At 41.6% G+C, this 22,915-nt stretch overlaps 2 protein-coding genes and 1 long non-coding RNA gene across 3 annotated transcripts; all 3 read left to right on the top strand.

The window, feature by feature from the left end:
- Positions 1-26: 26 nt before the first annotated feature.
- tor2a (torsin family 2, member A) lies at positions 27-5,970 on the top strand. Its single transcript, XM_063187475.1, has 5 exons — positions 27-583; positions 863-1,128; positions 1,751-1,926; positions 3,861-3,988; positions 4,662-5,970. Exons 1-5 carry the CDS (start codon positions 457-459, stop codon positions 4,904-4,906), a joined length of 942 nt encoding a protein of 313 aa, XP_063043545.1. The 5' UTR covers positions 27-456; the 3' UTR covers positions 4,907-5,970.
- A 956-nt stretch (positions 5,971-6,926) lies between these two features.
- Positions 6,927-20,389, top strand: pmpca (peptidase, mitochondrial processing subunit alpha). Its single transcript, XM_063187473.1, has 13 exons — positions 6,927-7,029; positions 12,619-12,830; positions 12,938-13,017; positions 13,146-13,228; positions 13,335-13,429; positions 14,569-14,669; positions 15,738-16,001; positions 17,365-17,457; positions 17,720-17,838; positions 18,574-18,664; positions 18,866-18,928; positions 19,587-19,731; positions 20,073-20,389. The coding sequence occupies exons 1-13, from the start codon at positions 6,983-6,985 to the stop codon at positions 20,240-20,242; spliced, it is 1,563 nt and encodes a 520-aa protein (XP_063043543.1). The 5' UTR covers positions 6,927-6,982; the 3' UTR covers positions 20,243-20,389.
- Positions 8,257-10,011, top strand: LOC134437507 (uncharacterized). Its single transcript, XR_010032394.1, has 4 exons — positions 8,257-8,451; positions 8,956-9,139; positions 9,516-9,611; positions 9,953-10,011. It is a non-coding gene; the product is annotated as an uncharacterized LOC134437507 (long non-coding RNA).
- Positions 20,390-22,915: the final 2,526 nt, after the last annotated feature.

Genomic DNA, 22,915 nt, shown 5'->3' with positions numbered 1-22,915 from the left:
TCGTTCAGCCCTGGTGTGATTGATCGCCATCTGAAAAACGATTTAATACTAGAGAGAAATAATGTGGGGTTAGTAATCTCGCCTGTCCAACTTAATTTGTAACGAAACCACGGGACATTTAACTGAATTAGTATGCATGAGATTGAGAACTAATTGTTGGCAGCCAGGCACCCTTCCACATTGGCAGGTTGGTACCAAAGTCCCTCTCAAACCGTTCTGTGGGCCCATTTGAGATGACGCTTGCGGCCGCACATTGAACTGCAGGCATTAGGAGAGCGGAAGCCCTGAGAGATGTCGGCAGCACGATGGGAACATGGAAATAGCTTACATCTGCATATTTTATAGTTTCTTTATTTGTCGATCAAAATGGAGATTCAAACGATGTGAAATCCCTTGCTGTCTGGATTTATCACATGTCAACAGAACCTGGAAGTTGCCTTCCAAAGAAGAGTGACGATGGCGGTTAGCGTTGTGCTAATGTTGTTTTGTAACCTCAATGCGGTAGTTTTTGGTTTTGAGTTTAAGACAATATATTGCACCTTAACAGACAGTTGCGAATGTGACTTCAAACCAAATATGAGAGGTAAGTGACCCTTGATTTGAATGTTGTCAAAATATTTCCGCGTTCGTGTATGTAAATCTAGCGACCCGACCACTGCCAATAGTATTTCCGGTCAGGAAAAAAAAGTGAAATAAAAGTTCAACTGTGGTCCCACACATAAAATTATGTTTTCCCACCCTTGAACTCTACATTTGCATACTCTTTGAATATCCAGTCGTATTCAGCAAACAAGTAGTATTAGCAGCAATTTATTATCAAATGTTACCTCTCTGCAGAAGTGCTTTAATGACTTTGTTTCAGGACTGGAATGGGACCTTTACAAGAACCTGTATGGACAACATCTGGCTCAGAACATTGTTTCTGAATCAGTAGGAAATTTCTTACAAAAGGAGAATCCTGAGCAGCCTCTGGTGCTCTCCTTCCATGGTGCGTCTGGAACGGGCAAGAGCATGGTGAGCTCCATGCTGGGCAGACACCTGTATGGCACAGCCATGGGCAGCCCCTTCATCCACCAGTTTGTACCCACTCTGCATTTCCCTCTACCGGATCGGCAGCAGCAGTATAAGGTACGGCCTTTCTTAAAAACTCATTTCAGATAATAGTGTGACACATCCACACATACATGTATCAATGAATGTAAATATTGGTGTTGCAGACTTGCAGTAAATTGGAGAGTGTGTGGGAAAAGATAAGTGAGAGAAGTGAAGTAAATGTTCTTTCTTTTATTAAGCATATATATTATTATGAGTCATATGTGCATCTTCACCTAGATTATAGATTTAACAAGTCCGACAGGTGGACAAAGATGCGTCCGTTTATGCACTGTCACCCTGTGGACACAGGAGGGCATAACACTTTAGTGAATGTGTTTCAAACGGACAGACCGACCGACAGGTCAACGGACGGACATACCCTCTTATAGAGATGCTAACATCTAAAAAAAAATAGAATTCCAACCACATATAAGAACAACAAGGGTCACTCCATGTCATTTCACACACCCTCACCTTTGATTTTCCTGATTTGTCACAGATGGGTAGGTGCCTGTTGGCAAATCAGAAGAAGGTCATCTGGGGAGATTCTGGGGAGTCGTGTGCATTTACATGGAATGGCCCACAATGCTTTTTAACAACTATTTTTAACAACTACTACTGGTCGAATCTCATGACATCTTTGTGTTTCATTCAGCTTAACCTAAAACGCTGGATCGAGGGGAACCTGACAAGCTGTGGCCGTTCCATCTTCATTTTCGATGAGATGGAGAGGATGCCCCCAGGCGTGATTGATGTCCTGGAGCCCTTCCTCGGCCCATCACACGTCGTCTACCAAACCAACTACCGCAAAGCAATATACGTCTTTATCAGGTCAGTCAGCTTTTACATGGTGGGATATTTGACAGTGACGTGATGCAGTGTTGGTCTACTTCTGATTTGACACCAACGTTTGGTTCCACAGCTTCACCACCAGTGCAGTGGCTGTATAGTGTGGCTGTATATGTGTGGTTGACGTTTAAGGGCGTAGAGCAAAAAAAAAAAAAAGTTTTTCAAATTCCTGAAAAAAATGATGGATAAAAATTGGAAAAAAATAGAAAAAAATAAAGCACTTAGTGGTCTGTGGAATTTCACCTTATTTTTGCCATTTTTGGGAAAATGTGTCCTGCATCAACACATAGCATAGGCATGTCACACCGCAGGAAAATGGAGTCACACCACAGGGAATTCACTGCATTATGGCCATTTTAATCCTTTTGTATACATGACTGTCAGCTGAGCTCATGCTAACTTGATAATGATATTGTGTTTAATCTTAAGTGTTTTCATTAATAAAAACACTTTTTTTTCCTCCTATAAGAGCAGTCACACCACAGGACACCATAAAATGAACCTAAGCATTGCGTGGCAGAAAGATTGCAATATGAAGACATATTAAGAGGTTAAGAGTCACCTTAAACTTCCACAGCACTCTCCAATAACTGAGGTACTGACTGGTTAGGAGCCAGTCTTTAAGACCCTTGTAGTTGGCCTTGCAGCTGCCCATTCACAAACATTGACATACATGTCACCCCACAGGACGCAATTTGTGTTACGAAATTGAACTTGTAGTTAATATTACTGTCTTGAGTTTTTTCCACATTCACATATCTTAATCTAAAGTTAAGATTTATGCAATCATGCCAAATGCTTCATACATTATTCAAAATGTTGTTGGTTAATTTATATATATATTATTATATATTGTTTCATTAATGTTACAGTCACACCGCAGGAAATTTGACATATAAACCTTTACATAAATCTTAACAAAAATGTTTCTTCTCATCTAAGACTAATATGAAACATAATGTACCACATCTTCTTTCATTGACATTTGTTTTTTAAAGGAAAATAACAGTTTTGTAGGTTTTTAACCAATGTTACGAAAAAACAAGGCGTCACGTCTCCCACCCACATGTTAGTTTGGCTTACCAGGCCAGTGAGCAGGTTCAGCTAACCAGAAAAGTATGTGAAATTTACACGTGAAATTTTTTAAGTAATTTCCATTCATGTCAGACGATCATGCACATTTTCCTGGGTAACGGGCGCCAATACATATTGTGTGGGTGAGGAGAATGATTTGGTTACTTAAAATGTGACTCGTGGTGAAATCACTGTTGGCCAGTATGTGTGGTGTTCTTTCCACAAGCAGCTGTCTGCCTGTTATCACGTGCATCTAGTTGCTGTTGGCTGTCATCAGCCAGATGTCATCAGTGCAACTTCCCTTTAAATGGCTTCCTCCCAGACTTCTGCGTTGGGTCTCAACATGGAGTCTTGTATTTCTTGAAAAGGTCAATTAAAAGATTAATAAAAACGGAATGAAGTTTCAAATACCATGGAGCACACAAAAATGCAAATAATTAATAATGCCATACAAAGGCAAAGTGCAGTAACTACATATTTTGTCAAAATTGCGTTCAGACTGAAAATGGCCTTCATAGCACTTCCTTTATCTTGTGACTGAGCCTAATGGTGCTGTTGTAGTAGATATATTGCCATGTCAAATTTGCTGTAACTACAATATCCAACCTAATACTAATGGTTTGAATCCTTTTTTCTCAGTTTTGATGTTGTCATAGCTGCTGAACTTGACTTTGTAGGGCAGAATAAATCTCATTGTCAGGGAAACAACCGTTTCCTGTTCTTTCTTTGAACACAATTTCAACATGATCTCACAGATCTATAAAGGGGATTATTACTAGTGCTCCAAAACTGTTGGCATGGACAGGCATTGGTTTTCACAGTCCTGTTCCCTTTTTTGGCAGCACTACGGGACAGGAGGTCATCCACAAGGTCACCATGGAGATGCGTAATGCGGGCCACGACCGAGAGGAGATCCAACTGCAGGATTTGGACGAGCAACTGGCAGACGCAGCCTTCAATACTAACAACAGTAAGGGCAAAGGTTTTTTTTACATCATCTTTGTCTCCAATTCTCTCTATAAAACTAAACTCAGTAATACGGGTTTCTGAATTCAGATTTGGGATTGTGATTGAAATTTTAAGCCTGTCATCTTTAAGAACAAAATCCCTCAATACAAGTTTACATACAGTTTCATAACAATAGAGGTGGACTCGGGACATACTGTAGCAAATACAATGTAAATAGCTAATATTTACTATGCTTGCTGTATGGCTGGCATACAAGTAACAGTATGCACAGAAATAGTACACATTACTCAATATGTTGAAGGACAAACTAACTAACACATCTTAAGTGAAAGTGAAAGCCCAGATGGGAAACCTCCATTCCCATTGTCAGTGTGACACAGCACTCCACAGCACACAAGTGTTCACTGCACCCAATGAAATTGCATTTATGCTTCACCCGTGCAAGGGGGCAGCCTCCAGTGGCGCCCCAAGGGAGCAGTGCTGCAGGACGAGGATGGAGGAAAGCACTGGTTAATTACTCCCCCCACCAACCTGGCGGGTTGGGAGTTGAACCGGCAACATTTTGGATACAAGTCTAACCGCTTACCCATGTCTGCCCGACTGCCCATGACTTAGTCCCTGTTTAATAAAATGTAAAATAATGCCTACCTCCCCACGCTCTCTTTCTCACCCAGCTGGTTTCTACCACTCCAAGATCATCTCCCTAAAGTTGATCAGCAGCTACGTGCCTTTCCTGCCCCTGTGCCAGCACCATGTGAGGCGGTGTGCCCAGAGGGAGCTGTGCCAGCGTGGGGAGTGTCACCGTGTGGACGTGGCTGAGGAGGTCAGCAAAGCCATGTGCTACACGTCCAACGACGGACAACAGTTCTCTTGCACAGGCTGCAAACAGGTGCCGGCCAAAGTGAATGTCTACCTATGATGATAACAAGAAGGACAGGTTATCATTTTATTACCTTTGGCAAGCCATCGAATTCTATTGGACTGTATGGAATCCTGCTCTGTTGGAGAGTTGACTAAAGAGTTGTATAAAGTAGAGGTAGAAGTACTCTGACAGGTGTAATTACAACACCAGGGGTATGATATAACGTTTTAATTGTGTTGTAATTATATCTGTAGGAGTAGTTCTACTTTATACAACTGTGTTCAACTGTGGACTTAGCATTGGAGATATGAGAAAGACATGTTCACACTCCCTGCTCGCCTACTGGACTAAAGAGGAGTTCGGGGGGCAACTAAAATGTTTCCATATATCCACCCACCTCCACCTTCTGGACTTAAATTGCTCTGAAGAGCAGCTTGGAGTTGTTGTTGTCATTGGAAGAACTTGTCAAGCGTGTTTGCAAACTGAAATATTTATTTATGCATAATACACACACTTGTATATAATGTGCACCTGGTGCATATTTATTTTAGTTTGTTTGTATACAAATTTTTCCCCCAAAGTAGGATTTTTGACGGCCAGCAGCTGAGTGTGTATGGAGACATCTGTGTAAGTAAATGGGACTTGATGATTTGTGCTACCTCCACCCGAGACACCACTGTCAACTGAAATCTGTCAACCTAAATATCTGTAGAGGCAGCGACATTTTACTTGCAATTTTTAACTAAACAGAATCGAAATTACTGTTAAAATTGGCATTACGGTAACACTTGTTTTGTTTTTATGAACTATATCCATCCAATAGTGTCCAGTCATAAACATGTAACTGGATAACAGTACTTTTGCCTTTGCAGGACATTGAAACACTCATTCCATCATTTTTGTAGAAAACTTTGCACCAATAACGGTTTTACATATCATAAAATGTTCAGTCTTGGTGCTTGGAATAGAAAAATGTTTGACTTTTATGTATATTTGCTATGCAAGTTAATTTAATATTGTGCCTCCTGTAACAGTATTTTTTGCACATGCAAGAGTGATTTCTGTATTTCAGTTGTACAGTGCTATGACAAATTTTAATACAATTTTAAGAAAATTGAGGAAAATGCCAAATGTGTGCGTGTCTCTTTTAGTTCTTACCTCTGTGGTATGGTCACAGCCCTTATAGTCTCTTACAGAATCTGTGTGTATGGTCCTCCCAGACCTGGCAAGCAACTCAACAGTGAATCATGCTGAACCATGAGTGCGTTTTAATATGCGACCTTGCCTCCTCCACTTGCTTCTCGTCATGATGACATCACTGACAACAGCATTATATTTCAATATCTTGCAAAAGCTCAATTGTAAAGTCTTTTTCTCATTTGCAATTGGGATGGTAAATGAAAAACAGTCCCTCAAAAGTTGTTGTGGCGAGGCTGGCAGCTGGGAAACTTTATCGTTTTCTCTACGGAGGAGGGGCCAGGAGGTGGGACGAGGAGACAAGCACAAGTGGAGGCAGCAAGGTCACATATTGGGATGCACCCCATGTTTGCTTGTGGTTGGGCAACAATATGGCCTCTCGGTTAACCATAATAAATTCATGTAAGATTTTGCTCTTAGATATAATACAACATTAATGTCGGTGGTGTTCTCTTTCTAGTTATGAACTCTGTAGAAAGTAGACTACTTGAAGTCATGTATACCCACCTTTTTGTACATACATTTTTAATGATAAATTTTTTTCACAGGATGGAAATGCGTTCATGGCTGCTAACCATATAGCCAACCAATGTTAACCATTTTGTGTAAAAATACCAGTTTTACCTGAGTTGGTCTAAGATATCAGAGGAAAGGCAAAACAATTAAGTGAACTTTGGCAACATTGACTCATTGTATTTGTCTGAATATTGTTTTTTCACATGTAATTTTTTTTTTCAAAATTGCAACTAGTATCTCAGCATGATTGATGTATGCATACAAAATATTTAAAATTCCCTTTTAGAAATCAATTAGCTCTAAGCAAAGTTTATGTAGGGGCTTTTTCTTCACTGAAAAATCGTTGGGGTTTAAGGGGTTAACGGAACTGATTGTCGCGAGCTTGACGCAACTTCTTCCTGAGATGCAAGCGTTTTCAATATGGCGACTCACATGTCAAGATTTCGAGCTTGGGGACGACTGCAGAGGTAACGAGAATATTGGGGATAATGCTTATGATAAATCGTATTTAACGGCATTAGACATGATGTCTACTTGTGGTTTGTAATCTGGTCTCGCCACCAAAGCCCATCTCGCCCTGCCTTTTTTAATGTTACAGAAAACCACCACTGATGCAATACGGCTAATATGACAGCTACAAGTCGTGTTGCTGTGCGTCTACAATTGTAGTTGACAACTCAAGGTCAGATTAGACCACTGACGTGTATACTATAACTGGACTGCGGATGTTCGATGTGTTGTGAAGCAACGGCTGGGGGCGGGACATGGGACGATTTTTGGGCGGAAGAAGGAAGTAGAGCGCCTTTTTCCATTGATCTCTATGGTGGACTTGAAGCCATATAGTTCCTAGGCAATTCTTGCCGAGTCGGCCCTGTTTCGTTAAAACGGTAGTCTCCCCTCCCTCCCAAACAACCCAGATATTTTTTTCGGGCTGACCCTTTATTTAAGAAAGCTATTAAAATAGTTTAAATGACCAATGAGCATGGCTATTTGGGTTGATTGGCAGTTGCCATTCTTTAGAATTATTGTTTTGATTGACAGGCAGGCCGTTGTCAAGGAGAAGGGCGAGTCTCGCGGCGTCTCCAGGGGAAGCCCCCTCCCTCCCTGCTGCATTACTTTCAACCAGCTCTGCTTTCAACAGCTTCATTACTGCGATGGGTTATTTAATTTTGGTACACTTTCCCCACAAATATGCGTTGTTGCACTTTTGGATGTACTTCTCCGTACTCTGTAAGGACCTCTGCAGTTTTGGTAAGTAAAATAAAAACATACGTGGCTGATTGACCAAAATGACTGAGCTTTGTTAAACAAACACATACGACAATGCTAGCTTGTTATTAGCCCAAGGCAGCATGCTGATCTTTCAGTGTTTGATGATCTGTCGGCTTGTCAAGTAACTTAATTATAATTTGAATGCCATTGCTTTTGAAAGCAAAATTGTCTGTTTGGCGTGCGTCAGGTGTAATTCCCTCCTTCCGTACCGTAGCCAAGTCCTTACATCAAGATGAGTAAACATTTCACTACCATTCTGGCACTATGCTGGCCAGTGGCCACATCGGAAAAGCAACGTAGTCTAGCTGTGTTCCTCCGTCAACTGTTAAATATGTTTGTTTCTGTGTTGCCAAATTGCCAAGTTGCTAGTTGGTGATGAAATGATGGTCATTGGTACGTTCGTTTTCAGTATGCAAAATTGCGTCATTAATGTTGACTGTACTGAGTGACGAGTGCATAGTGTAATGCAAATTGTGTCATTAATGTTTAATTGTAGGCCTACTGACGAGTGCATTGTGTAGTAAACATTTCCCCATCCTCATGTGACATGGTTTCATTCTGTAGGCAAACAACAAACCACACTTCACCTGGAAAACAGAGCCAGGACTCACTGTCAGGTAAGTAAAGTTTCAAATCCTTAAAGTATGCTCCTGAGTTAAGACCAGAGACCTTCCAATGTAAAGCTAACACCATCATCTGCTTACTCTGCATGTGTTTATATATTAGTAATAAAATAGTAATGAAATATAGTCCAGGAAGACAGATGCTGAGGCACTCAAGGTTGCAATTTTTTTACTTCTTTTATTTGGCTACAATGCCTACGCGTTTCGGCCCTTATGGCCTTCTTCAGGGCGTATCAAGCTTGTATCCTTGATACGCCCTGAAGAAGGCCATAAGGGCCGAAACGCGTAGGCATTGTAGCCAAATAAATTTTTTTTTAAAAAGAATTGCAACCTTGAGTGCCTCAGCATCTGTCTTCCTGGACCAAGTTTGAGAGCCCCTACACTGATGAGCACCAAGGAAAAAAGGTGAAGACCCAGAAGCACTCCAATTACCTGCTTTTGAGTAATGAAATATATGTTGTTCTCATCACCCTTCGTTTGTCATCATTTTCTTTACAGATGTCTGAAAATGTACAGTAGGCTACACGCCAGCAGGTCTCACCATAGTCAACATCATCAAGGATTGTCACTCTGACCTGAGAAGAGGCCCCATAGAGACACGGACAAGGACCAGCCACTGTTGCCAGTGCACAACTGAGGACCCGACCAGCCTGCTGCCATCTATGATACTATATAGTACACGGTATGTAACATTACACTACACTCAGCCAATGCTTTCATCCAAAGCTTATCACTTATTTTTACATGTGCCTCCCAATTTGAAGGGACAAAAAGTAATTGGACTGGATAAAAGTATACATCAAGCGTAGTAAACTCTTAGCATTTGTCAGTAGCCACTATCTTCAATAATTACAAGGGTACCAATTCTATTGACAGATATGCATGCCCACACCATGAAACTACCACCCCATGATTTTCACTGATTAGGCAGCATGCTTTGAAACATGAGCAGCCCTTCTCCTTATCTATTGTGTTTTCTTCCCATGAACCTAAGTTGTTGGTGTATCAAACGGTGACGTATTCTCATCACACCTCATATGCCATTATTTTATTTACAGCGGAGCGGTCTGAAGACGTGGAGTACACTGCAGCAGGTATCACATGACCAAGGACTTGGACAACGTCTCTGTTTACATCTATAGTGTATTACACAAGTGAGTGTACACCCCCATATTTCTGCAGATGTAATGGGACAATAAAGACATTTGAAAACTGAAAATGAAGTCTGCACTTCAGCTCATCACATTAAATAAGTAAAACAGGAGCTTGGTGAGCAGACTTAATTTTCAGTTTTCATGTGACTTTTGCTGGTCCTGCACCCAAAACTTTTTTTGAGAAGGATGTTCATGGGGTTTTTTCCTTTTTAAAACAAATGTAGACATTTGTAGACACTGAAATGTTTTATAGTTTACTCTATATATACCAGTGATATGCTTCAATTATGTTAATGTTACATTAATTATTTTTAAAAATAGATTTGTATTTATCGTTACAGCTGAAGATGTGCACAGTACGCTACTGCCTGCATCCTACCACCACAGAGGATCCGATATGGCAGAACCAGCTTCAAAAACCATTGCAATTATGAAACACAGTTAATAAATGCTTATATACAGCAGCCCCGCACATTTTTGTTTAATTTGTAATATTGATTAACACACTATTGTTACAACTGTTTAGATCGGTGTTTTCCCAACCAGGGGTTACATGTACCACTAGGGGTACGTTGAACACAATGCAGGTGGTACATGGGTCGCCAAAGATCCACAGTGGGTCGCGAAGCCTCTTGATTTTAAGGGGTTTCTTTTTTAATACCATATAGCCCATGTTGAATATTATGACAAAGTAAAGCTTTTAAACTGATATATGCATAGAGGCAACAAAATGTAAGCGGCACATTAAACAGTCATTCTATATTTGACTGAAGACAAATTGAGGAATACAATTTTCTAATGAGTTTCCGCAGGACTCCCTCTCGCCTGGGACTCCCTCTCGCGTGGGCGCTGGCATGATTGGGTCACCAAAAGCTTACAATGGTAAAAATATGGGTCCCTGAAGAAAAAGGTTGGGAACCACTGGGATAGAGGAAGATATACAGACAGTAGACTAGAGCACGAGGGAGGGGGTACTTATGGTATGACAAAAATGCTTAGGGGGTACATGAGACAAAAAAAAGTCGGGAGACACTGTGTGATTGAAGTAATACATTTCTTACAAGCTTGGGGAAGAATGTCCACTTCATGATGAGTTTAAAAAGCTGAACATAAGGGTGAATATTTTCATTTTAATTCTTTATGTCAAGCATACAAAAAAACCAGATGTTTAGTCATAGCCTACTGTAGGCCAGCTATGTTTTACTAACTGAAAGGTGTTAACTTTGGTTTGTTTACCATACCGTCTACTTCTAAGAGTGATTTTGTATTCTGAATCTTTTCAAAAAACTGGGGGGGGATCAGCAAAAAAATGGTCATGACTGCTCGACACGGCAATCTCATCTTCAATCTTCCGGATGACAGCTTGGCGTCGAGGAGCCTTTCTTCAGCGTCCATGGTTTGTCTGTCAAACGGAAAGGTTTTGCATGTCATTTGATGCCCAAACATTCAAAGTTATTTACAAATGTCCGTAGAGGATTAACTTGGTGTGGCAGACACAAACCAAACAATATTTTACGCAGATGTACAAACATGAAAATTTGGAGCATTCTGAGCTCTCATGCAAAAGCAATGTTGATACTGAGTATTGCTGACATGGATTATGTTTTGCCAAACGGTACGCCGACCCCAAAGACACATCTCATTTTCTGTGTACAGCTCTGTTTGTAGCCTAAACTTCCCATTTTATCTTTAATTTGCGGCTACATTACAACGTGGTGAAGTAACTTATAGTAAGCTAGGTCTTTCGCCACTCGGCTGGCTCACGTTAGCAAGCTAAAATTATTATGGTCATCATAACAAGCTCTTCAAGGTTTCGTTAACCCAAAGTATCATTTTATTAATAGCATGGTATATTTGCCATACTTACCGATCACCAGTTCCATTTGAACTTGTGTTGCTGTTTTTATGACAATCAAGGGTTTCTGTGTCGACCAGTTCCACAGCTGAAAAGTGGGTTCAATATTTCTCGATGGGGACGCCATGTCATATTCGGGTGGGAGGGGCGGGACATGTCTTGAAGTGTCTGTTTGTGGATTGGCCGGCGATGTCGACCTATCACCAATGTAGCTCAACGTTGTCAAGGTGATTATTATATTTCCGCATTTTTGGGGCGGAAGTAAATCAGCCGCGGTTGCTTCAAAACCGTTGAATGGAGTTCTATCGAACTCCGCAGTCCAGTTATACTATACACGTCAGTGGATTAGACTTCTGCAACTGCGCTCGTCAAAACTCGCGTGGGAGTGGCCACGAACCAACATTGTATTCATGCATCTGCGAGTTCTGCGAGGTCCGAGGTCTCGTCGCGAGCCACATTTGAAATTGCGCGATTAGGCTACTTTCACTACATTGTAAGCACTGCGGTCATTATTAAGCAATGTTGCTTTCTATCCCGGTTAGCTAGGTATTTTCACACAAATTGCAAAGGCAATGCACTGGTATCATTATTTGACATACCCAGTCTGTTTTCACGAGCAGAAAATGCAAGCATGTAAAGACAGTTGATTCTGCCGATGTGTGTTTACATTCGGTGGAGGAACGGTAGTAAAACCGCAGGCATTGTGCCACGAGTGTTCAACTGATGCATTGTTTGTTACTTAGCTTGTAGCTTCGTGTATTTACACACATTTACACACAAGGCATTAATAAAGTTTTTAACAGAATACAGCTCTGCTCTCGCAAACTACTGGTATTGCGCTGCCACAAGAACAGAACAAGGAAGTAGCGAGACGACCAATCATAGTGCCTTTTTGTCTGCGTACTCCGCGTCCGTCCGACGGATAGTTAGAATTTTTTCGAGGCGCTCGACTACGGGCGCAGAGCCTCTGAGAGGGGGGCGTGGACTCGCATAGACAGAAAACGGACGGACGCAGATTCTATGCGTGCGAAGCATAAATCTAGCTTTAGATGTAATGCGCAGTTGAAACTGCACGTATGATCACAACCTTAGCAAAGTCACAATCGTGAATCATGTTGCTGAATTAATCTTATGTTGTTTGCCATGGCACAGGTTCGGCTTAGCCGCATGCCGACGATACAGCAGTGGCAGTAGCAGTGGTTATCCCAATGTCTCGCTGTCCGCCCCCTTACCCGGGATCCCAAAGCCATTATTCGCCGCCGTGGATGGAGGACAGGAACAGTATGAAACACGGATCACCACGCTGGACAACGGCCTGAAAGTAGCATCACAGAATAAATTTGGACAGTTTTGCACAGTCGGAAGTAAGTTGCATAGTTGTTGCTGTTAACTCTTTGTATGGCTGCGAGGTTTGTTTGTAATCTGAGTTAACCAGCTTGTTAACCATGTTCACCCTTGGCCTTGTTTTTAGTTTTAGTAAACTGCGGGTCCAGACATGAAGTCAAATACCCCAGTGGAATCTCGCATTTCTTGGAAAAGCTTGCCTTTTCAGTAAGTACCATATTTTACAACGTCTTTGCATGCAACTTCAGTAGTCTGTTGTGTGTTGACATACTTTTAAAAACATTACTGTTGGTCGTGACGTTTGGTGAACATGACGTGTGTGTTGTTCACTTAAGTCTACAGCACAGTATGGCAGTAAAGATGAAATTCTATTGACCTTGGAAAAGCATGGCGGCATCTGTGACTGTCAAACGTCAAGGTACGTCAGTTAAGTGTTTAAGTGTTTTTTATTTACTTTGGGGACACATCCTGATGTGTCATGAGTCATGACAGTGTAAAGTAATGTATGTTTCATTTGCCTGCAGGGACACCACCATGTATGCTGTATCCGCTGAGGTCAAGGGCCTGGATACTGTTGTCAGCCTTCTGGCAGATGCTGTTCTGCAGCCACGACTGCTTGGTGAGTGTGGACGATCAACAAGGATGTCAGAATCAGCTTTATTGCCCAAGTGCAATACTGCCCTAATCCCCAAAGGGCATTAACTATGTCAACATTGAAACTGCGGAAGGGACCTTCAAAGTATTGGTATTGGGTTGGATATTGTAGTTACTGCAAATTTGACATGGTATATATCTATAAAATGGAAGACATTTGGAGCCATACCTGTCAACCATCCCTAATTTTCCGGGAAACTCCCTAATTCTGATTTTATTTCCCGATGTCTTCCCGAATTAGTATTTTTCCTCAAAATATCCCGATTTTTCAAATGATCAAAAAAACAACGTCGGTCCAGAAATTATCCCCAGGGCCCTGTCATTTAGCCCGATGAGCCACATCCTCTTTACTCGTTGAGAGGCTGAGAGGGTCTTGCTTATCAAGCTACCTGCCAGTAGATTTTTTGCCAGATGCCACCAAGAATTCAAGTTTCTTGAAAATACCAGCTGTCACTCTCGAGCTCCGTAGGCGTGTGTGCGCCCACTCTCAGAAACCGTCAGTTCAACTTCATGCAACAGAGTTCATGGCACAAGCCACTGAACAGCGAATTGTGCGATTAACCTTATCACAACCTGCACCAGCACAAAGTTTTGCACAGGCCCCAGACAACTTTAGCGACAAAACAACAAGGAGAAACTCATATTTAATTGTTTTTCACGCTGTATGTGCTCCTTTAAAACGTGCGCTCTAGGTGAATTTTAGACAGGACTGGTTTTGCCCGCAGACTGTTGTGAAAAGAAGATAAAAACGCATCCTCCGATCTGTCACAAATCCAGTGACAAATCCAGGGTAGTGAGAGCATTACAACTGCTTGTTGAAATTGGCTGAAGTTATCCTTTAAACATACAAGTGAACACTGTTACCATCCAAATTAGGTAATTATGTTAGCTGTTAACCTGGATTTCCTGTTTTAATGCAAAGTCTCTTCTGTCCATGACCTCCCTAGGGGTCCTGACGCCCCAGTTTGGGAACCACTGGCATAATGAATAGTACAGTCTATCCGCTAGTAATCTACAGTATATATGGTCATAAGATACTTTTTTTTTTGATGTTTTGGATGTTGTGTCAGATATTTGACAAATACTTCATTTCTTTTTCCTTAGATGATGAAATTGAGATGACGAGGATGGCGGTGCGTTTTGAGCTTGAGGATTTAAACATGAGACCAGACCCTGAACCTCTGCTGACAGAAATGATCCATGCAGTAAGTTATATTTTAGGCCTTTTTAGTGTTGTCAGATTTCCCAACCAAATGGGCTGTTTTGGATGACTGACTGTAGGTAAAGAAGGGTATTGGGTGGGTTTTTCTGTAGATTTATGGCCATATAAATTTAAATAGAATTTAGTGTAGATTTAGTGCCTCCCGCAGGGTTTTGAATATATTTGGAAATCATCTGTCACATCTGGCAACCCTGCTTTCAACGGGACAATAGACCGAGGGGGTTTTGAAAATAATCTGTGACAGCCGTGGCCAAATGGTTATGGAATTTATCTTGAAATTGGGAGATTGAAGGTCTGAATCCCAAATCGTTCTTGGCTGCAATATCCTTAAGCAGGGCACGAACCTTCACACTGATACAGCTATTGTATTTGCGTGTAACTGTGAGCGTCAGCTAAGAGTAATGTACTACTGTCCATTACCACTAATGTACATCTACTGTTGTGCTCAAATCTGAAGTCCGCTGGATGCCCCCTACACCTTCCCAAGAAGTTGTTTCACTACGAAATGTTCTGTGGAAATATATGCGTGCAAACACTGTAAACTTCTTATGGTATGCTGGTCAGGATGGTGCAACCACAGATAGTGCAGCGCTACCGTATGAATTAATTTAGTTCTTTCATTTTTACTGGATTATGTAAGAAATGTATCTATACATTAATTACCCATTTTCAAATTAATTTATGGGCTGCAGCCTTCAGCTGTGCTTGTACCACCTAACGTCTTTTTATTTTGTTTGTTGTTTTTGTGGGTAATGCATTTAATTATTTTTTTGGGGTATACAGAGTGATCATTCACATACTGGATTGTTTTATTTGAGCAGAAAATAGATTTCTGTTCGTACTGTCAAAGTTTCAATAAATTGAAAAATGTTGATCACAAAAAAAACAACCAGTTTTTGATCCATTTGCCATTTTAGGCTGTGTATCGTAGGAACACATATAAGCATATTCATTGTGTGTACATCAATTACTAATTACTAATTAATTTATGGGCTTCAGCTGTGGTTGTACCATCTGCTGTTGTTCGTCATTGATCCATTTGCCATCCTAGGCTGCGTATCGTGGGAACACAGTGGGCCTGCCGCGTTTCTGCCCCGTGGAGAATGTGGAGAAGATCGACCGAGCGCTGCTGCACTCCTACCTGCGGAGCCACTACTGTCCGGAGCGCATGGTGCTGGCGGGGGTGGGCATCGAACACGAGCAGCTGGTGGAGTGTGCCAGGCGCTACCTGTTGGACATGAAGCCTGTCTGGGGCGCCGGCACCTCGGGCAACGTAGACCTGTCCGTGGCACAGTACACTGGGGGCATCATCAAGGTAGCGTAACGGATGCCAACTAGCAGAGTTCAGCCAAGAACGTTAGTAAACCTCCCTTACGAAACCTCATACACTATTGGTAGCTCTGAGCTATCGGTCTGGACCTTAAGCTCAGCGGTATCGTGCTGTGCTTCCCATGCCCAAATTCGAGCGTTGACTGGTAGGTGGCGGGTTCACGCCCCGAGTGGCGAACTAGCACAGGATCAACTCGGTTTTAGTCGCACATGTGTTGTAGTTCAGCTCTCTGAAAAACACTGGTCTTGCCTGTGAAAGATGTGTGCATAATCCTTTGTATCGTGAAGGACAGGTAGCACATGCACTTGGTTCTGCTCTCTCGAAAACCTTGATCTTGCCTGTTGAAGACGTGTGCATGATCCTTTTGTATTTTGAATCGTCAAAATGTACTTTATTGTCAAACTGAATGTGACTGAATGTTCATCAGTGTCCTTGACATGTTTCCTTGAAATGTTCACGTAGCTTTCTTCAGTGTGTTGAACAGCCTGATGATTTGTGGAAAGAAGCTGTTTCCCAGTCTGCTTGTGCAGCACTCCATGCTGCGGTATTGCTTCCCTGATGGGGGAAGTGGGGAGGAGTAGGCAAAATGGTTTGTGTGCTGGGTGGGTGTGGTCTTTTATGATGTTCATAGCATGCGAAGTGTACAGGTCCTGAATGGCAGGTCATCTGGTCTCCAGCTTGACAGCTAGCTGATGTGCCAAACAGAGAGGCTGCTGGTCAGTCAGGAGGATGCTCTCAATGGCACCCCTGTAGAAGGTGATGAGTACAGATGTGGGTAGGTCAGTTCTTCTCATACTCTGTAGGAACTGAAGTCTTGTCTGTGCTTGCCTGTCCTGAACTGAAGTCTTGTCTGCGTTTTTTGACCAGGGAGGTGGTGTTTGTGGTCCATGTGAGGTCATCTGTGATCTGTGACCTTTGTGCTTTTCACAGACTGCAGAGCACTGCCATTGATAATGATGAGTGGGATATGTGTTCTTTCCTGAGGTCCTGTTACTTCTTTTGTTATTTTGACGTTAAGCAGCAGGTTTTTGCTCTCATTCTATGTATTCTAGATTAGAATCTTCTTAGATTAGTATTAATTGAAGTGAAGTACGAGAGGTACTTTTGGTTATCCTGAAATAAAATAAGGATGTTAATATCATGTGCCATGTGTTCATGGAATATTTGAGTTATCTTTCCACTCCTTGCTACGCTACACATGTTGGTCCATTTCCAGCATTACAAAGCTTAGTTTCATAGGTGCTTTAATCACCCATCAATATGACATTGTTATGTTGAAGAGTAAATGTATCATTATTTCTGTTGCCACATGAATAAACGTTTTCTATGCTTTCTCCCCAAATCACAGATGGAGAAAGACATGTCGGATGTCAGCCTTGGTCCCACTCCTATTCCTGAACTTACACACATCATGATTGGCTTGGAGAGTTGCTCATTCTTGGTAGGTTTGACGTCAGATATGAAGAGAAACTCCCAAAGGCTACAACAGCACAGTCAGTCATAGTCATGTTTTTTAAGGCTATGACAGAATTTAATGCAGGTATAAATGTCGTGTTTTGTATTGGCTTTTGCATTTTACGGGTCAAACATCCACTCTTGAGAGAGAAATTCCAAATTCAACGACTATGGTGTAGATGCAGTTAGGCTTGTTTTTTTAAGTTCATTGCATAATTCATTGTAATAAAGTGTGTTTTGCGTTACAGGAAGACGACTTCATTCCCTTTGCGGTACTGAACATGATGATGGGGGGTGGAGGCTCCTTCTCTGCAGGGGGTCCAGGGAAGGGCATGTTCACTCGCCTCTACCTGAACGTGCTCAACAGGTACATCACTTCTGTACATAGAAGTCAACATGCTTCTGTTGTGTGTTCACTGCCGTATAGTTCGGGGCAGATAAGTTTTTTTTTGTTTAATCTGTGAACTAATTTATTACCAATAGATTTTTTTACCATGTGTTCTTACAGGTGTATGTAGTTTACTTCAGAAGTTATGACCCATTTTGCAACCTTTACCCCCAATCTACAGGGTTCCAATTTTTACTTAGGCCTTCTGGGCACAGGGTGTCCAGGAAATTCCCATTGGATTTGGCCGTGGATAAATTGTGAGGTGTGTCCAGACACTTGTAAGAACACACGGTAAAAAATCTATTGGTAATAAATTAATTCACAGATTTAAAAAAAAAAATCCATATCTTTCCCTAACTATTATGGGAGATTACAGAAGGGTATCGATCTAGAATAGGGCCATCGTCAGTGCTGCTGCGTAATCTTTGATAAGAATATAATCTTGGAATACTTTGAAAACACATGGCTGCAGTTTGTTTAAGACCGATGAGAAAAAAACTGGCAGGCAGCAATATCATGCTGTTGTAAAATGCTGTGTGTGCATAAGCTGTTCTGTACATCCACAAAAACGTAATGCCCATGCCATGACAGTTGTCAAGTACAAGTGAGGTCACCAACTGAACAACTTGGTGGGGATGGGAGGTTCGCAAACAGGATGTCTTCAAGTGTTGATTCAAATCTGTCCCTTTTTTTTTTTTTTGCAATGCGCTCCAGGCATCACTGGATGTACAACGCTACTTCTTACCATCACAGCTATGAGGACAGTGGACTCCTGTGTATCCATGCCAGTGCAGACCCCAGACAGGTAATGTGTTTAGCTCACTGCAATCAATAGGGGTGTGTTAAGTACAAAAATTGACTTTTTTATGTTGCATACAGTGACTATACGCCAACGTGTCACCACCTCCCTGGTCTGTCAGGCTCTGGTCTGCGTTTTTGGAGGGTTTGCACGCGATGTGGGTCTGGAGACCTAATTGTTAGTTACATTTTTATTATTTCTTTGAAGGTGCGAGAGATGGTGGAGATCATCACGAGAGAGTTCATTCAGATGGCTGGGACGGCTGGAGAGGTGAGCTGTTTACAATCTCATATTCATACTTCACTTATGGGCCTTAACTTTGACACACCACAATTTACGTATCTCAAATGGCGCACTTGTCCACTTTGTGCACTACGTTTCAGTGCGTAAGGTGCTTGCCCTGAAAATGTCGGTAAATTCAGTGCACTGAAAGTGCCCGGATGATGCCCTAACAACGGTCAAAAAGGCAATGCTTACATGCACTTAATGGCCGCCATGTTGTCAACGTAATGGAAGAAACGTGGCCTTAAGTTCAGTTGAAGAGTTTGGTCAGCGGTCTCTTAATTCTGTAAGCAATGTTGCTGCTAGGACACTAACTTGTTCATGTCAAGCCAGTTACTGTATGAGTTTTGATGTGGGGTGATGAAAATATAAATACAAGCATAAGACTCTGTGTAATGTAAACAATAACCAACCATTATTTTGGTGAGCTAATGCTAATGCGTCACTCCCAATGAGGGCACAGTGCCCAAACTTTCCCACAATACTATGCGTTAAAGACCTCAGTGCACTGTGTGCACTATGCACTATCGTCAGTGCACTGACACCAGTGCGTCATTTGAGAGACAGAAAAAATCTCTTATCTGTGGTGTCCTTAGTACACTACACTACACTTACAACACTAACCATTTATTCAACTGGTACACAGATGGAGCTGGAGAGGGCGAAGACACAGTTGAAATCGATGCTGATGATGAACCTGGAATCACGGCCCGTCATCTTTGAAGATGTTGGGCGGCAAGTTTTAGCCACAGGAAAGAGGAAACTGCCACACGAGCTGTGTCAGCTTATCAGTGAGTAGCGTTTCAGTTGTGATAGTTTACCGTACTCTCAAAGTTATTGTACGTAGCACTATTGGTGATTGTATGCTCTGTAAGTCATGGCTCTAAATGAGTTAAAGGTCAAGTTTGTTATAATTATTCCAAACAATATAATGATTAATTTGATGGGAATGTGATTTGGTACAACATCCTCGCTTGTTTCATACAAGAGGCGAGGTGTCCCATGAATAAATTGTGGTAGGTGTAGGTGGTGTGCTTTATTTTAGTTTTTGTTGTTTTCTGAAAACATTAAAAATTATATACATGTTGTTAATCATTATTGCTTGGGCATGGTTTTCTTTCTTTTTTTCAAGATAATGTTACGGCAAACGATATCAAGAGAGTGACAGCAAAGATGCTCCGTGGGAAGCCGGCAGTGGCTGCGCTGGGAGACCTGACAGAGCTGCCATCTTACGAACACATCCAGGCCGCGCTCTCCAGCAAAGACGGACGCCTGCCCAGAATGTATCGGCTATTCCGATAAGACTGTTGCACATATTAATCTCTCGCGCTCGCGAGATACACAGACTGGACACTTGCAAAACTTTGCTCTTACTGTACGAGCCAACTGATTCCTGTTGTCTGTCACAGTTGATGTGATAAAAATCTATATTCATGTTTTCAGAAAACACACCTGGTGTGAGTAGTGTTGATTTTGTGAGACCCATATGCAGGATCAACACTTGGCTCACCATCACATTGCATTATCCCTTTCCTCTGCACTTAGATCAAACTTGCATCACTCAGCAGGCAGGTTTTTTTTTCACATTTCTTGGTCGTGACATTCAGTGGCCACCGTAGTCAGAAGCACCTTCCTGTACATGCGTACTTGCATACTTGTTTCTCTTCAGTTATTTTAGGGGGGTATTCCAAGCAGAAGGTCAAGTGATAAACCTTGCTGTTCATCTATGGAAAGTGGTACACTGCTAATAGACAGCCTGGACTCCTCATTGTGTTACATAAATGACACCGGTAAGCTCTTTTATTTGCTGATTTACCCGTACCTATAGCGGAACTTAACCAGGTTTGCCACGCTGGATATTCTCCACTGTTTGAACTTAAGTTGATACAGGCCTGACAGCAAGACTTGTTATTGAACTTGTGAAAAAACAATTGCTAGATTGCTGGTTCAATCAGCTGCCGTTTCAGGTTTTCTCAGAGATTCTTCGTGTTGGGACTAATGCCTATTTTCCACTGCCGGTTTTCTGGTAGGCCTGCAGCCCGACACAGCACGACTTGGTCGCTGCTTTTTGATTGGGCTAGACACAGCCGAGCCAAGTCGAGTCGGTTGACTCATCCCAGTAAGACCCAGCTCTGTTGCAGTTTGACTGCATTTTGATGACACGTCGCTTCTCATCACATAACCAATTAGCTATCCAAGTGGCTTCCGCCCAATGTCTGAAACAGACAATGCACTGTAAAGTTGTAATAGTCCATATAACCAAATGATCTGTGGTCAAAACACGCACAAGTATTCTGTGAATATGAATTGCCTTCCGAGTCACAAGTTTATCTTCATCAAAGTGGCAGTGGCAATGACTGTCTTAACATATTTTAATACAGGTTTTGTTGCAATCACATTTGCAAAATGGTCAAACATACCATAAAAGCAAATGTATGGATAGTCCCAGAAAAAAAGTTTGGTCAGAGTTCCCCACACATGTGAACATTCAAGGCAAAATGCCAGCCATCTAGAGTCCAGGTGAATTCCATTAAACACAAAACCGCTGACTAAGGACAAGGTTCTTCAGGTAAATTAAGTGTTTTCAATAAAATAAAATAGTCAAGTGCTGCTGCAGATATTGTTGCATTTGATATCACAAGTCATGTTTGAGGGTACGTTTTACAAATGTCTGAAATACATTTTAATGAATAAACTCTTGCCGCAAAGGGATCAATTCCAGTTTAATGCATTGATTACTTCCAAAGGTACCACAGGTAAGGTAAGAATCCAGTCTAGTTTCACAAAAATCATGATTCCATTCGGTCTCTGGTTTAAAAAAAAAAAAAAAAACAACAGCGTAAAGGTTAGCTTTGACGTGTTTTGTTGTGGGCAGTTGCTGTTGTGAGTAAAATTATGTATTCTCTGCTTTCATCACGGCCTGTGAGAAGTCAGAAGACACTATTGTATTCACCATCTATTATTAATAAAAAAAAAAAATATGTATTGATTAGAGATGTACAGGATCCAAGATCCGGTTCCGGATCCGGCAGGATAATAGGGTTTTTCAGACTATCCGGATCCGGCAGGATCTTAAGCAGTGGATCCGGTATCCGGCAGTTACCTAAGAATCAGGATCTGGGGCATCTCTACTTTTTATGTAGCCTAGGCTTTTCAGTCAGTCTTTCACAACCCCAATCGCTGCATGGAGTGAAAGCCCTTTGGAAGCTGCCGTTGAAGGCAGTGTGGCAGTAAGCCAATGAGTCTTTGAGACCAATTTTTTTTCGGTGGGTTTACATAAAATCACGACACCGGTCACACAAAGGGGTTGGTCCAAAGGGGAAAAAATGCCCTAATTTGTGCAGCAGTGGTCTAAGACTATCCACAGATCCACACCATCACCCACTGAAACTGCTGAGTCCATGCAGGCCACAGCTGCCCTCATGTAAAAGAGATGTATCCAAGTCAGTTTATACTGTAATGACCATATTTGAATATGGTAAAAACCACAATGAAATAGGTGACGATGGACATAATCAAAGCAAGTACATGTGAAATATATGCAACTCGCTTTATTGTGCAAAGTAGAAATGACAAAATTCAGCAAAGCCCAATTTTAAGTGACCTTGATCAAGTTAAGAAATAATTCAGTGCAACGCTGCAGCGACTTTGGATTGTGTCTTTTGTTTGCAAAACCCAACACGCCTGTTAACAACTCCACTCTACTTATTTTTAATTCAGAGGATGTGGTCAGGAAAAGTTCAAGCCTTGAGAATTTATCGTCAGATCAGTTGTTTAAATGAAACGAAATATTTCAATCTGTCTGAAAATGTTATGGTACCATAAAGAGCCTTAGTATGAAAAACATGGACCTCATATCCAAATGATATCTCTACATCATATCTCGTGACAACTTTGGGGTGTCAATACCAGTAAATTTGGGACAGCATCCAATTTTTTTTTTACTTAAACGGACAACGATTTAAGGCCATTATT

The sequence above is a fragment of the Engraulis encrasicolus genome, chromosome 21 (genome assembly GCF_034702125.1).
Source record: "Engraulis encrasicolus isolate BLACKSEA-1 chromosome 21, IST_EnEncr_1.0, whole genome shotgun sequence".
NCBI lineage: Eukaryota > Metazoa > Chordata > Actinopteri > Clupeiformes > Engraulidae > Engraulis > Engraulis encrasicolus.
This window is presented reverse-complemented; position numbering and strand designations above follow the sequence as displayed.